General features: G+C 39.7%; 1 protein-coding gene across 3 annotated transcripts in view; it reads left to right on the top strand.

Annotated features, from left to right (window-relative positions):
- The window catches only part of CACNA1D (calcium voltage-gated channel subunit alpha1 D), a 370244-nt gene that overhangs the window by 220906 nt on the left and 132811 nt on the right, over positions 1-16527 (top strand). For all 3 annotated transcript variants that reach the window (XM_058288640.2, XM_058288642.2, XM_058288641.2), the window contains exon 8: positions 3429-3532. In XM_058288640.2, coding sequence (XP_058144623.1) covers positions 3429-3532 — 104 coding nt within the window. The remainder of the gene's footprint in view (positions 1-3428; positions 3533-16527) is intronic.

Below are 16527 nucleotides of genomic sequence, written 5' to 3' on the forward strand. Positions count from 1 at the left end.
GACATGAAATTTCTTGTCTACAAGGTGCGGGATTAGACTAGATGATACAAGTTATGTTTTTTTCTTTCAACTGAGAGGATAACTTTTCAAATGTAGGAAATTAATTAAAATATTGTTTTCAGGAGAGAGCTAACCATACAAATCATCATAGCCTCTTACCTTAGCACCATGCCCTTTCCTGAATGAGGGCACCTCACACCTATGGAGGTGCTGGGTGTCAAACCCAACAAGAAATGTCTTCATTTAAGGCACTGGGAAATTCTTCTCTAGTTAATCCGCTTAGGGCTTGCCTTTCTGTGTTCTCCACTTAGTCTTCACTCAGAGGACCTACAACAACCAGTGTACCAAGTGCCCAGTGGTGATTTCAACAACTAAAAATGAAATAAAATAAAGCATTACATGGCCTATAATTTAGCCACACATGTGTAGTTCAGCCTTTAAAATGAAGGATGCTAAATAGAATATTATTTCCTGGGCACCAGGTGTCACTACATGATGGCTTTGATATAATATAAAACAAGATAATTTAAATTGAAGTGCTTCAGTTCATGCTGATTTTGCCATCATTTATAAAGACCATACAGACAAAATCCCAAGCAGGCTTGATTTTCATGAGTAAACTTTGTGGAACACATTGCTACTTCTGACTTTTCCTTGTGTATGTGGTAAGGTTGAAGAAATATTAGACTCTGAAAAGAGGCTTGGGGTGAGAGGGTTTGGCTGGAAGAAAGACTGGCCCTTAAAGCCCATGGTTTGATTCCCTCCCCCACCTTCTGGCACAGACTCTTGGAGCTAGTCTTCTGTGACCTTGGGTTAGCCCTCACCCAGCTGTCGTCCTAGGCGATGCTTCTGATTTGAGCAAATGAGAATCTGCTGAACACCACCTACTCTAAAGGTATTAAAAGCCTTGGTTGTTTTTTTTTCCAATGAAATTTTTCCCTCCCAAGTGGAGCAGGCAACTGTTACTAGAGCCATTCTCTAGAACAAGGAGACTGAGGCCTGAACGCAGAGAGGTAAAGCAGATGGCTCTGCCAACTGGCTTTGCCAGAGTTATAGAGCAGTGAGCTTTTTCTCCCCTCACCGCGTGCATCCTTCCCTCACCCTGATGACACCTTCTCCCCGTCAGCATGCCGTCCTCTTCCAACAGAAAGCAAAACGGGCTCCGAGAGGTCACCAGCGCAGACCCTGAACCCAGGCTGGGCTGTGGCCACTACACCAGGCTGCCTATTTATTCTCTACGTGTGGGTTTTAAAATAAGTTTACGGTGTAGTTTTTTAAAAAGAATTACCCCCTGCCTTCTGCTCAAATTAGTTTATCCAATTCAATTAGGCCAACAATTGCAGCCATGGCCCTGGCTCATTCATTATTCTAATTGCCAATGTAAGATGTGCAGACCGATATGAGTTCTATTAAGCACATCAGTTTTCATGTGGCCAAACAGGTGTTTCATAAGGGATTAATGCCCTCTCCCTAGACTTCAGCAACAGATGTTAGGTAATTTTTTAACATTCTGCTTTGCTGTTTGGCTGCTGCATGAGGCAAACATAGTGAAATGCACAAGTCTCATTCTTTAAAGCTAAAACCTGGAACCAGATAACGTGCAGGAAAGCACATGCTTCCGGAGGAGCTTTGGAAAGTCCCAAGGGCTTGCACCAGCAAGGCAAGAGACATGAATCTGCCAGAATATAGGTAATTCTTATTAGCTGAAGATTCCGGGTGTTTCAGCAAAGTCAGGCTTGGGTTCATCCATTCTTTACCCCAATTGGTCCTTAACATCTCCCTCCTGGGAGGGATGTTTGCCCCATTTAACACTGACAGTTGTCCTGCTGGAAATTTCCATCCATCTGCGAACCGTAAAGCACCTGTCTGTTCCAACCTGCAAAGTGCTCTCTATCTAACTTCCCCTGGGCGTATCTGTAAGGGAGGCCAGGCCTAACTGTGCTTGCTTGAGCTGGTCCTAGAAGTAGGGGCACGGGGATCCTCTTGTCACCTCTAATCCCATAAACTCACAGCTTGACCCAGTTCCCTTGGGGTGGGTCAACTAAGTTAATGTTGGTGTGGGGGATAAGGGCTTCCTTCCTTATCCTGGGTCCTTCCTGTGGGCTAGAAAAATTCCCATTTCAAAGCCACTCCTGAATATGTGTCAGCTAATTGACTGCTAAAAAATTGTCCTTTTTTGTATAACTTTAGCTGTGCCTGCACTCATTGATCACAGATAATTCAGATTTAAGGTTGTGTAGGTTTCTTTGGAAAGGCTGACTTCCAGTTGAAAGTTACTATTTTAGGGTTTTTTTAAAGAAAAGAATTTATAGAGTCAAATGTTGCCACTTTGTCTCTATAATTAAGACTTTCCACCATCAGAAGTTTTAAAAGCAAAAAAGTACTAACAACTTGGGCAGGGTGGAAAATAGATTCTAGCTAAGCATTAGTTTTTGCCTCTACCAAGGTCTTTTCTGAAAATCACTTACCAAGGCAGTTTCCTGTGAGAGAAAGCAAAATCCCAGCTGACTTCCCTACCTGTGGCCAAACTCTTCTCTAATTTGACCTGAAAGCCTTGATGACTCTCCTGTGTGTATGTGTTCGTGTGCTTGTGTGTGTGTGTGTGTTAGGAATATGTAATGACTGTGCATTGGCTCCTGTTGTCTCTGATTTGAATCTAAGTCAATGTTTAATTAAATGTATAGAATGCTGTCTCTAATGTGACCCTCTCTCCTTATTAGATTCTCTTATTAACCCACTTCTATGAGACCATCTTATTTCTTACAGATGAATGATGCTATGGGATTTGAATTGCCCTGGGTGTATTTTGTCAGTCTCGTCATCTTTGGGTCATTTTTCGTACTAAATCTTGTACTTGGTGTATTGAGCGGGTAAGCTACACCTCTTTCATCTTGAAAGCAGAGTCCTGAGGACAGTTGCCAAGACCACACAGGCTTTGCTAGATGGGAGCTGCCGGGTGGGTGCCAAACACTTTGTGTCTTTTGAGCTGTTTTCATTTTTGCTGTGGCTTCCCAAATCAAGCTGTTTCCTGGAACTGTACCAGCCCTCATGATGGAAAGATTATTGACCAGAAATTAATCAACTTTGTTGCTTGGGATTTAAATAATTTCCTTCACTTGCCCTATTGTCCTAAAACGAGTTACATTTATAATTGCTTTATAGGTCCGGATCCAAATCTAATGCAGATTAATTGATATATAATAGTAACTAAATGAGCTGGTCCAGGCCTGGCTTTGGGTAGGCCAGATTTGTAGATTTCAGCAGCAGAATTTGTCCTTATTTTAAGAAATGAATGGAAGGCCTAAGGCCTAGTTCCTCTTCTAGGAGACTAACCTTCAACCAAAGCACTGAGTGGTCTTGCACCTGCAACTGGGGCTCTGCTCTTTAGTAAATGGTTAACTGATAACTGATCTCCTTACATTTTACAGGTAAATGATGCGATAGGATGGGAATGGCCATGGGTGTATTTTGTTAGTCTGATCATCCTTGGCTCATTTTTCGTCCTTAACCTGGTTCTTGGTGTCCTTAGTGGGTAAGCAGTTGGATTCGTGTTGCACATTCTCCTGCTGCCACATATGAGGCGGCTCTGTGTGTCTCCCAGCTACTCCCTGATAGCTTCTCTGCATGCGTTTGGACTCTGATGTCCCCTCAGTATGTTGCTTTTGGATTGAACTGTGATTCTTTCTGCCTGTACCTGTCTGTGAGATTCTGTGTTTCCGATGCTTGCCAAACACTGTTAAGTAGATGAAAATGCGTCCCTGAAGCCAGCCACCAGTCGATTAGTATGCAAACATGTAGAGGTGGGTTGCAGTTGATTAAAAGGATCCCCAACCTTGGCCTCTACCAGGAAGAGGCTACTGTCTTGTGAGGTTTAGTTTCCTTAACTCGGCCCTTTTAAGTTACCCATAACGTTTTGGAAATATTTCCAGTGGTGTTTCAGATTTTATTGTGGAGGAGAAATAAGCCTAGATTAGTACAATTTCAAAATCTTATGTTCTTCAGGTCAGGATCATTTATTAGCTTGGCTTTCTGCTGCTGTTACTGTGAGAATGTTCCCTGTAAATCGTTTTAATTTTAACTTGACTCTTCCAAATGTTGATCATCTTTTGAGCATTTGTTTCTATGGCCTTGTTGTAGTTCTCATCAGTCAGTCACCATTTTTGAAATTTCCTTTTGTTCACCACCTCATCACTGTGAAGAGGGCTCACAGCAGAGACTGGCTCCAGAAGATGATGCATCATGTTACAGGGCTGTGCCCTCCTGAAGTTGAGATGCCCTCCCAGAGCTCCTGTGGATAGCTCTGCATCCTCACCATCTCTTAGCCCAGAAAGGGCATTACCCCAGAGCAGGAAGCTTCAGAGTGTCTGGGCCCAGAAGCAGTTCCTACATACCACCCTTGCCTGGGCAGGGGGCCCAGTAGGTGCCCCTCTCCCCCAGAGGAGCCTTTGGCGCTGCATTGAGCCTGGGCATCCTCGAGAAATACTTGTTGACAGACTTGCTCGAAAGTGAGTTTATGTACTCCTCGCTCACTTTATCTTGTTCTTCCTGAGGCCGTATCTCAGGGAACTGATGTCTTCATGTGTGCTGAGTCAGAGCAGAGAACTTTATCACTTTTTCCTAAGCCCTGCCTTTTCCAGAGCTGAAAGCAGAGTGAATAACCCATCTCTGCTTCCTTTCTTTGCCTTCCCTTAAACCTGCCCTGCCTGTTTTCAGCAGGTAGCACATTTGAATTCCCGGGGGGATGGTTAGTTTTCTACCACGGTCACAAGCTGCCTCACCAAGCCCCTAACTTGACAAGACCTGGGAGTTGGAGGTATACCAGCACACCCCCTCCTCCACCAAAGCATCCTGCTACAGATAAATGACTCCCAAAGCCTCATGCTATTTTACTTAAAACGTCAAAGCATATTCCTCTTACTGGACTTCTGGGGCCTCAGGCTAGTGTTGAGGGTGGAACTTATCCCTGGAGAAATACTGCATTTGATTTTGCCACAGAAACTGCCCATACGAGGTTAACAGCAGTTCAGTTGTGCCTTCCTTGGTGCCCCATGTCTCCCACACCCAACCACACTGACTGAGGCCGTGGAAACCACCAATTTTAACAGTGCTAGTGACATGCTTATCTTTTAGTTTCCCCAAGCAGGAACAATCACCCCTGTACGATGAAGCAGCCATCAGAGCCATATCATATAAAGAAAGAAAAAAGACAAGGATGGAAGGAGAGGCTCCTCATTATAACAGGAGGGATTACATATGCCACCTCATGGGGGTACCCAACGCTGGAGAATTAAGAGAAAGCACACACCTTCGTGGAACCACCAGTTTACTAAAATATATAAGTAATTTTAAAATATTTTTGTATCAGAACAAAGCTAGATCCCTTACAAAGGAGAATGCAAATATCACATGAATTTTTAAAATAAAACGTGAGACTTGCCAGCATGCAATAATCAGTTCATGCTGGTGGTCTAGCTCCTAGGCCTGGACCCTGGCTCTTCTCCACTGGTAAGGCCACAAGTAGGACTTGAGGTGGGAAATGTGCTGGGGGACCACATCTGCAACGCACAGCCACTCAGCCATGTGCACTCAGTGTGCCAGCAATTTCTGAGTTCCTCCTGAGTGCTCAGCTCTTGGCCAGAGGCCAGGAGTGCCAGGATGTCTAGGGCACAGACAGAGGCCTTGTGCTCAAGCAGTCAGTGTCTAGTGGGGGAAACTTGTTTACGCAGTGCAGTATGGCACATGTTAGAGTAGATGTGTGGACCTGAGGAACCATGAAAGCCATGAGTCTATGAGCTGGATCTGGAAAGAGGAGGTGATGTCTGCCAGGAGAAACTGATTTGAGGGACTGGCATCCGGCCACCTCCCCTAATAAGTCCCTTCCCCAGTTCTCACCTGTTCTTCCTACCCCCAAAGCAACAACAACAAAATAGGTAATTTGTATTTATTTTCTCCTCAAAGCAAATTAAAGTTTTTTTTACTTTAATCTTAAGATTCTTCACAGTTGTTTTTAGGGAGCACCAGAGATGCTACAAAACCAGAAGGCCTTAAATATTAAAAGGAAGATGACTTATCTTACAAAGTCCATTAGGGATGAGCAGTTAACTGTAAATGTATTCCCAAAAGCACTGAATTAAAAGGCTCCCATTTTAGAAACTGAACTCAAGACCATGTTACTGCCTTCTAATGGAGAAACGTTAGATGATGCTGTGTGTCCTTAAATCTGTTAACCATTTTATTTTGTTTATGCTCTTTGGGTCCTTTCTTTTTCTTATGGCCATGCCATCCTATTGTATTCTTGATCTGACTTTAAACTGTATATTTGATTTGGTGTTTATATATTGTTCAAGTATTATGATGCTTTGGAAAAATCTTTGGCTTTATAACAGATCCCTTTTTCTCAAGGTGAGTATGAAATTTATAAACTGTACCGAGCATGAACATGATGGTAATGAAAGGCATTCTGTGGGAGGAGCTCAGAATGTCTATAAATAATGTTGCAATTTAACATTAAGTTATCATTGAGGAGATGGCCCCATTATGTCCAGGAATGCAGAAGAATGTCTCATTTAAGTGTACAATTCAGCAGATATGTCTCACCTTTTCAGCTGGCTTTTTAGAAGCTTGGTGATTTTTCTCTTTAAAAATGGTTCTTTTAATTCCTTGTCCTTTTGGAGGCTTTCATCAGTAAATAGGCTAAATAAGAGCACACATTTGTGTCTCAAGCTTTTGTTCCTTTAAAATCACTGCCAGAGTCCCAAGGGGAAAAGGTGACCCTGGGCAGTAGACTGGTGAAACCGGTACCTGCTGCTCTGCTTTCACGACCCACCTGCCACAGGCCACACCTGTGGCAATGGTGTCCAAGCACCTGAAGCAGAAAACTCTCTGGGCTCTGCAGGTGTGGTTCAGACCCCTGAGTAGAGAGTGGTAGATGGAAAAGTAATAATGCCAGTGTAACACATTAACTCTACGACTTCATGTCATCATCCTGAACTTCAGTTTCCTTGACCCCCAAACGGGATAATTCTGTCGTTCTGGCTCCCTCATGGGGTGGTTTGCTTCAATCAACTAATGAATGTGGTAGTTCTTTGAAAAATATATAAAGGATTTTACTTCTTTTAACATATCCTCATCTTAATACTCTTTACCTCCCGTGCTCTCCTCCCTGGTGAAGTGGGTATAGCCTAGAGGAGTCTTTGGAAATCTTAAAGTGTAGCATTTTCTGAATTATGTAGAAAGTGACCAAGAGAAACATGATTCATACACATATTGCTACCACACTCTGTGCCACCCAAGAGGTGACTGAGGAGGATGAGGAGGTTCTTTGTCAGCTATGAAGCATTATGCAGACCTAAATTGTTACTGAAGTGCTATTTGACAGTGTTTTTGTGTGTGTATACAAAGAAAGTAGAATGGCATTTCTGTAACAGAGTAGAGGCCTGTTTATCTTAATACATTTTGAAGGAACATGGATGAGGTGAAGCATTATAGAAAAGCAAGAGTCATTTTCCAACAAGTTCTCATCTTTCTGAATCTCATTGTTGGGAGCCTTCCTGCACCCCATTCTGGGTATATCGAACATCAAGTCTAGAGAAAGACTCAGGCACGGCTACTTTTATAAACTTTTAAAAAATATTATTAATGGGCAGGGGGGAGAGGTATCAATGGTGGTGGCAGAACTTATACCCCATAATACATCATGTCAGAAATTTATACAATAGATTCAGGTCTGAGGCATCATAATTTGCATCATGGTCCATCTAAATCCACACCATTACGAGCCATGGTAATCAGAGATGGTCTCTGATTTCTACTTCTTAAATGTTGGCTCAGTGGGTGGAACACACTAGGTAGATGGCTGTTATATTGCTTTTGCATATTTTCTTAGTTCAGACATAGCCTCTGGGAGTAGGCATTCTTAGAAATTATTCATGGCTGGGATTGGAGTTCTTTCTCATTCAGCACCTTACCACATCTGCTGAAAGGAAATGAACAGACCATCCTTTTATACATGCACCTCTTTCATATCGACAGCTTAGAAAACTAATCAAATTGCTTACAAAATTGAAAGGATATTGTTGATGTCATGAAATAACAGGCTATCAGTGAGATTTGTTACCACTATATTGTAGAATAAAATTATACTGACTTAGTGAGTTAATTTCATATCTTGGCCAACAGAATACTTGGCAAATGACTAAGAAGACATAAAAGCAAAGGGACAGTGGAGGGCTCATTGTAGACAGAATGATTTTTTTAAAATGATGTGCATAATTGGTGACGATCAAACTGCCAGACTGCCAGAGAAAGACGCCGTTAATGATCGCTTGTAACAAAACACTTCTGCTGCTTCTTATTTAGCTGATTTGACTATGTTAATATGTGAAAGATTTGTCCAAACCTTTTCTCAATCTTTGAGGTAGTTCTGTAAATGGGGTTGAATAGTGATGTTGGGGTGCTGGAGAGACCCAGGGTACTTTAGTAACCTCAACATGGTTTGGCTTTTGTAGAACAAAAAATTAAGCCCTGATTAGATTTAAATGGAAGAATGCAAATTTTCCTTTTTAAAATAGAGAACCAAATTAAACATTTATTTATACTGTTAAACCCTGAACTTTTGGTTGTGGAGTTAAAAGGCCATTGTAGGTAATTGGCAGCTGGATTCTGGTGCTGTAGGTACCATGGTACCTGAAGTAGGTACACAGGCTGGTAGCCACACCTGACATTAACAAGTGAGTAGTAACCTCTCTGTCGCTGGCTCCCAGCTACTGTTTCCATAGAAATGGCTGTTGGGATCAGTGGAAACGAGGTAAGTGAAAGTTTTCGCTGATCCTTGTTTCCATCAAGCTGATGTCTTTTTCCCTGGCAACAGCAGTGGACAGCAGCTAGGAACTAGCAACAGATTCATTAGAGCTCTCTCACTTGTCAGCTGTGGTTATCATCTGTTCCTGACCAAGTTCTTCTTCATAGAGCACAGTAAAGACCTCTGAGGACCAGGAGGCATCTCTGGCCACCTGTGCCCTCCTGGGTACCCATTTTGCCAATGGAGAGCTAATTATGTACTAGATGCTCTGTCAGCAGCCTTCCTCCACCTGCAGTCTGGTTTTTTGATGTGAAATTTAGGAGAAGGGCAGAACCTGTTGAGGGTATCAGGGCTACCCAGCAGGCCTTTGAGTCTGTTAATCCCAGATCCTGAGGGAGGAGAATTCATTACAATGCCCTCATGCACAGACCCAGATCTTTATACAGCTGCTGGTACTTAATGGTCAAAATAAACTGTAATTTTCCTCTGTCCTCTATTCAGTTAGTGGCATTAACAGTTGCCATCACTTCCACAATGAAAAGGGTGTTTATGAATTTAATAATTGAATTTCTTGTGAAAACATATTGCTGACTGCCTCTGTCAACCTTTTTTTGTTCTTTTTTTTTTGTTCTGTGCAACATTATTGTACAGGCTGGTGAAATTGCTTACAGAGATCAAATATTGGTATAGAAGGGAAGCTCATACGAAGACCAGTATGTCTGTAATACAGGGGATTCTTCTTTATTAAATTTCAATAGTCGTTCCTTTCCTTGATTTTCATTTTAATATTATAGTAAGTGTTTGCACCCAAGGCATAAGTATCCTCCACCTGTATGAGACAGCATTCACAGGCCCCACAAAGTACAGTCATTATTACCCCAGTATGTGAGCTGGGAGCACAGGAGAGGCACGGGTGAGTCGTTGGGCACAGATAATAGTTTCTTAAAAGACTTTTTCTGAATAAAAACAAAACAAAACTGATACCCAGAGTTGTATCTTTGAGAATAGAATAAGGATATGAGTTCACAGTTTTATGTGAATTTAGAAAAGCTATCTGGAAGAGGACTGAAAAATTGTGGATTCTCTGTCTTTGGAAAGTTTTCTGAATGAATTTATTCTGAACTCTATGGGGATAGGGCCACTATGCTTGTCCTGGAGGCAGTATTTAGAGCTAAGCCCTAAATATTTCTGTGTCACCTGGTTAGGTCTAATCTAATAGACTAATAAGCAAAAAATCTAGCTAGGTACTTTTTTCTCTTTCTTACACTTCTTAAGAAAGAACAATTTATTCATTTAATGAATATTTTTGAGTACCCACACAATAGTAGAAATATTGGCCAAGTGCCTTACTAGGCTCTGGCATTATAGTAGTGAGACAAAAGGGACAGAATTCCTGTGTTCATGAAGCTTATATCTAAATGGAGGAGGCAAAAAATTATGATTTAAAACTTTTATAAATGCTTTGAAGGGAAGGTACATAGTGCTGTGAGTATTTGATGGATGCACCTCATATCTAGGGAGTGACTGGAAGCATCCTGGAGGCAGTGAAGAATTACTGAATAGTCAGGTAGTAGTTCAGTTGAGGGAAAATCCTATGCAAAGATCCTGCAATAGGAGCAGAGAACATTGGAGGAACTGCACAAAGCCAGGGTGGCGGGAACCTAGGGATCTGGGAGAGGAAGGTCGAAAAAGAGACTGGAGAGATCACATATGACCTTTTAGACCATGTCAAAAATTTTAGTCATTAGCTGAAGAGTAGGGAAAGTCATTGATGAATTTTAAAGAGGAATTTATGTGATTTAAATTTGTGTTTTATAAAGATGATTCTGTGTTCTGATATCTGCAACTAAATTTAAAATGGTTCAAAACATAAGATGAATAGATAGATAAGAGGGAAGGACAGATTTGTGATAAAGAAAATATAGCAGATGTTAATTGTGGAATCTAGTGGTAGGCATATGTGTGTTCACTGTATAGTGTTTTTCTACTTTTATGTTTGGAATTTTTCTTAATAAAGTTTTGGAAAAATCTTATAAAAATCATTCTGGCAGTAGTATAAATGGACTAGATTGATACAAGACTGGATGTGGGGAGATCAATTTAAGACACTTCTAATGTGCTTCCAGCCACAATAAAATATGATATCAAATGGAATCTTTCACCAAAAAAGCTATAAAACTGGGCAAAATATGTGAAGTAACTGTTTTCTGAAAATAGAAATAGGCAGCACAGACCGGGAATCGTTAAGAGGAGGGAAACACATGAAGTAAGCCCCACAATTGTCTTACCTTTCTGCCTGGAGACACTTTCTAAATTTTGATATAGGAAGGCAGAGCCCAGCAGAACATGGTAGTTTGTCTGCTAAAGAGGCAAAGAGCAGAGCTCAGGGCTCCTGAGAAAGCTGGAATTTTCAGGAAAGAGGACTGGAGAGAAGTACCCAGAAATCTGCATAGGGATTCCTTAAATCTTTGGCCATATACTAAGCCATTTATGTGCAGGCAAGATTTATTGAGGCATGAGCTGCTGGAAATCTTGCAGTGCTGGGAGAATTAGGGGTCCTGATCAGCCAGAGTAGATTGAACTTTATGAGACCTCAGAGGAGCTAGGGCTACTCTAGCCCTAGAGTGAGTGCTACTTTAGACTAGTTCTAATCAAGCTTAAAAAATTAGCTTCAAAAGGATCAGGCCAAATGAGCAATAAATTAAATCCTGCCAGAACAAAATTCAGCACTCTGAATTTTGGGAAGACACCCAAATCCAGACTTTCTCTAGATGTTTCCCCAAGTAATAAAAAATTGCAAGACATGAGAAGTATCAGTAAAACATGATCCATAATTAATGGAGAAAAAGTCAATAGAAACTAAGAGATGTTACAATCAATAGTTATAGATTTATAAAGTTATTATAAATATATTCAAGGATTTACAATTATATAGGGGCAGGCTCTAAATCTTGACAGAAATAGAAGCTGTAAAAAAGAACAAAATAAAAAGCTTTGAAATAGCAAATACAGTATCTGAAGCAAAAATCAACAAATTGGATACTACAAGGGAAAAAAAATCAGCGAAGGCTTAGTGATCTCTAGGACAATAATAAGCAATGTGGTATACATGCTATTGGAATCCCAGAAGGAGAGGGAAAAGAGATTTGGGAAGAAAAAATATTTAAAGAAATAATGGAGGGAAGCAGACTTGGCCCAATGGATAGGGTGTCTGCCTACCACATGGGAGGTCCACGGTTCAAACCCCGGGCCTCCTTGACCCACGTGGAGCTGGCCCGTGCACAGTGCTGATGTGTGCAAGCAGTGCTGTGCCATGCAGGGGTGTCCCCCACTTAGGGACACGTGCAAGGAGTGTAAGGAGAGCCGCCCAGCGCAAAAGAAAGTGCAGCCTGCCCAAGAATTGAGCCGCACACACAGAGAGCTGACGCAGCAAGATGAAGCAACAAAAAAAAACACAGATTCCTGGTGCCACTGATAAGGACAGAAGCGGTCACAGAGGAACATGCAGCAAATGGACACAGAGAGCAGACAACTGCCAGGGGGCAGGGGAGAGAAATTTTTTTAAAAGTCTTAAAGAAATAATGGCAAAAAATTGGCAAGAAGCGCAACAAATCCTACGTAGCATGTAACACATACACAACAGTCACACATAAGCACATCAAATTCAAGCTACTGAAAACGATAGATACTTTAAAAGAAACCAGAAGGAAAAAGACATATTACATACTGGAATAAAATAATGAGAAATACTGCTGACTTCTTTTTAGAGATAGTACAAGCCAAGAGACAATGGAATGCCATCTTTTAAGTGCTGAAAACAAAATTGGACTTTTGTATACAGGGAAAAAATTAAGGCAAAATAAAGAAATTTTCAGAAAAACCAAATCAACCAAAAGAATTTGTCACCACTTAATCTGCATTACAATATATGTTACAGGAAGTTCTTCAGGCTAAAAGAAATAACAGATTGAAAGTTAGGTATACATTAAAAAAAAAAACACCAAAGAGGGTGATGTGGGTAATTATAAAAGAATTTTTCTCATTTCTAAATTTCTTTAAAAGGTAAAAGTGAAAATAATATTGGGGTATTATGATGACTGTAACATAGGTAGCAATAAAATATGTGGCAACAATAGCAAAAAGGGAGCTAAATGGAACTTTACTGTTATAAACCTTTTACATTATATGAGAATATAATATGAATTCATGGTAGACTAAAAAGTTATGTATGCATGTGATAATCTCTAGAGCAATGGTTAAAAAATAAAACCAAGTAGTATATCCGATAAGCCAAAAGAAGAGAGAAAATAGAATACTAAATAATACTTAATTACTTGAAAGAAGGCAGGAAGGAAGGAAAAAGGGAACAATGAATATACAGGATAAGTTTTTTAAAAACAGCAATATGGTAGACTTAAACCCAGCCATATCAATAATTGAAATAAATGAAAACATACACATTTTCATTTAAAGTCAAAAATTGTCAAAATGATTAAAAATGCATGACTGAATTATACACTGTAATGATAAAGACACAGATTAAAAGTAAAATGATGGAACTAATATGCTGTGCAAACACTTATCAGTATAAAGCTGTGTAACTAGATTAATATCACACAAAATGGATTTCAGTACAAGGAGTATTTCTAGAGACATCTTTCAGAGATAGAAACATAATCATAATCATAACATGTCAATTCATCAAGAAGACACACTGATCCTAAATGTGTACGTAATAACAGCTTTAAAATACATAAAGCAACAGCAGTTGAAATTAAATACAAAAATCAATAAATCCATAAACATAGATGAAAAATTTTGCAATCACCTCTCAATAGTTGATTGAAGAAGGATACACACACACAAAACAGCAAGAATAGATAATATTTAAACATTACCAATTTGACCTAACTGATATGTACAGTACACCTACACCCAGTAACTGCATGATACATATGGGCATGTGAATATTTACAAAGATGAGCCATATCTGGGTCATAAGTAAGTCTTCCTACATTTCAAAATATTGAAATCTTACAAGGTATGTTTTTTCTAATTGCAATAGATGTAATATAGAAATCAATAACAAATTGTCTAGAAAACCTCCCAAATATTTAGGAAATAATATATCCCTAAATAACATATTCAAAGAAATAATTACAAAAAAATTTAAAAATATATTAAACTGAATAATAATGAAAATACAACTCCATGATTTTTTTTCTTTATTAGAAATGTGGGTTTACAGAACAAGCATGCTTAAAAAACTGTATTTCCATACACCACCCCACCACCAACTACTTGCATTGGTGTGGAACATTTGTTAGAATTGATGATAGCGCATTTTTATAATTGTATTATTACGTAAGGTCCATGGTTTAACTTAGGGATCACTGTTTACGTAGTACAGTTCAATGGACTTTTTAAAAAACTTTTATTCTGTTACTGTGTATATAGTTCTAACCTTTCCCATTATAATCATATTCAGATGTATGTGTTTCATGATGTTAATTGCATTCACAACATTGTGCTACCATCACCATATCCATTACCAAAACATTTCCATCTCTCCAAATAGGAACGCTATACGTTTTTTCCCTCCCTCTCCCTCTACCCTGCTGTTTTTTGCTGTCTGTGTCCATTCGCTTTGTGATGATCTGTATCTCTTTCCCTTTTTTCTTCTTGTTTTTCTCCTCTAGGATTCACTGGGATTTGATCCTGGGGACCTCTGATGTGGAGAGAGGTTCCCTGTCATTTACGTCACCTCTTTTCCTGGTTTCTGTTGTGCCTCACCTTGACTTTCCCCTTCGTCTCTCTTTTGTTGCATCATCATCTTGCTGTGTGACTCACTTGCATGAGCACTTGGCTTGCTGTGCTGGCATTTGGCTCGCTGTGCGGGTACTTGGCTTGCCACATGGGCACTCATGTGGGCACAATTTTTTTTACCAGGAAGGCCCAGGGATCTAACCTGGGTCCTCCCATATGGTAGGCAGAGGCCCAATCACTTGAGCCACATCCACTTCCCAGAACCTTCCTATATTTTAAGCCTTAACTTCCCATTCCGTGTCCCCACTCCATCCCCTTGTAACTTACATTCTAGATTCTGACTCCGTTTCAAATCAGTGAGATCATACAGTTTTTGTCCTTTTGAGTCTGACTAATTTCACTCAGCATAGTCTGCAGTGTTCACCCATGTTGCATGTTATCAGGAATTCATTCCTTTTACTGGCTCAATAATAATCTATTTTATGTATATACCACATTTTATTTATTCATCAGTTGATGGGTTTGAGTTGCTTCCATCTTTTGGCAGTTGTGAATAATGCTGCTTTGAATATCAGTGTGCAAATCTGTGAGTCCCTGGCTTTCAGTTTTTTGGAGTAGACGCCTAGCAGTGGGATTCCCAGGTCATATGGTAGTTCTATGCTTTGTTTTCTGAGGAACCACCAAACTGTCTCCCTCAGCAGCTGCACAATTTTACATTGCCACCAGCAATGAATGAGTGTTCGTATTTCTCTGCATCCTCTCCAATGCTTATTTTCCGTTTTTTAATACCAGCCATTCTAATAAAATGGTTTTGATTTGCATTTTTCAGATAGCTAATGATGTTGAGCGTGTTTTCATGTGCTTTCTGGCCATTTGTATATTTTCTTTGGAGAGTCTTTTCAAATCTTTTGTCCATTTTTAAATTGGGTTGTTTGTTTTTTGTTGTAATGTTGAAGGATTTCTTCATATATTCTGGACATTAAACCCTTATTGGATATGTGGCTTCCAATATTTTCTCCCATTGTATAGATTGTCATTTTACTTCGACAATAAAGTTCTTTGAGAAATAAGTTTTTTATTTTGATGAAGTCCCATTTATCTGGCTTTTTCCTGCCTTTGTGGTTTGTACTTTGGGTATAAAGTCTGAGAAACCATTGTCTAACACAAACTCCTGAAGATGCTCAAAAATGCCTTTTCTGCATCAGTTGAGATGATCATGTGATTTTCACCCCTCATTCTGTTAATGTGATGTATTATATTAATTGATTTTTATGTTGAACCAACCTTGTATACCAGGGGTAAGTCTAACTCTTGACCATGGTGTATAATTCTTTTAATAAACTATTGGATCCAGTTTGTTAGTATTTGTTGAGGATTTTTTCATCTGTATTTTTTGGAGATACTGGTCTGTAGTTTTCTTATCTGGCTTTTGTATGAAGGCAGTGTTGGCCTCTTAAAATTAATTAGAGAATGTTCCCTCATCTTCACTTTTTTGAAAGTGTTTGAGCAGGATTGGAGTTAAGTCTTCTTGGCATGTTTCATAGAATTCCCTGTGAAGCTATCTGGTTCTAGGATTGTCTTTGTTAGGAGGTTTTTTTATTACTGATTCAGTATCTTTACTAGTTTGTTGAGATCTTCTATTTCTTCTTAAGATTGTTGTGAATTTTCCATTTCTCCCCGTTATTGGTTTCTAGCTTCATCCCACTGTAGTCAGAGAATATACATTGTGTGATTTTAATATTTTTTTAACTTAGTTGGGACTTGTTTTGTGACCCAGCACATGGTCTATCCTGGAGAATGACCCTTATGCACTGGAGAAGAATGTATATTCTATTTTTTGTTGGGTAAAGCATTCTATATATGTTTGTTAGGTCTGGTTGGTTTAATATCTTATTCACGTCTTGTACTTCCTGACTGACTAGATCTTCTGACTAGATGTTCTATCCATTATTGAGAGTGGA

This window comes from Dasypus novemcinctus, chromosome 26, assembly GCF_030445035.2.
Source record: "Dasypus novemcinctus isolate mDasNov1 chromosome 26, mDasNov1.1.hap2, whole genome shotgun sequence".
Taxonomy (NCBI): domain Eukaryota; kingdom Metazoa; phylum Chordata; class Mammalia; order Cingulata; family Dasypodidae; genus Dasypus; species Dasypus novemcinctus.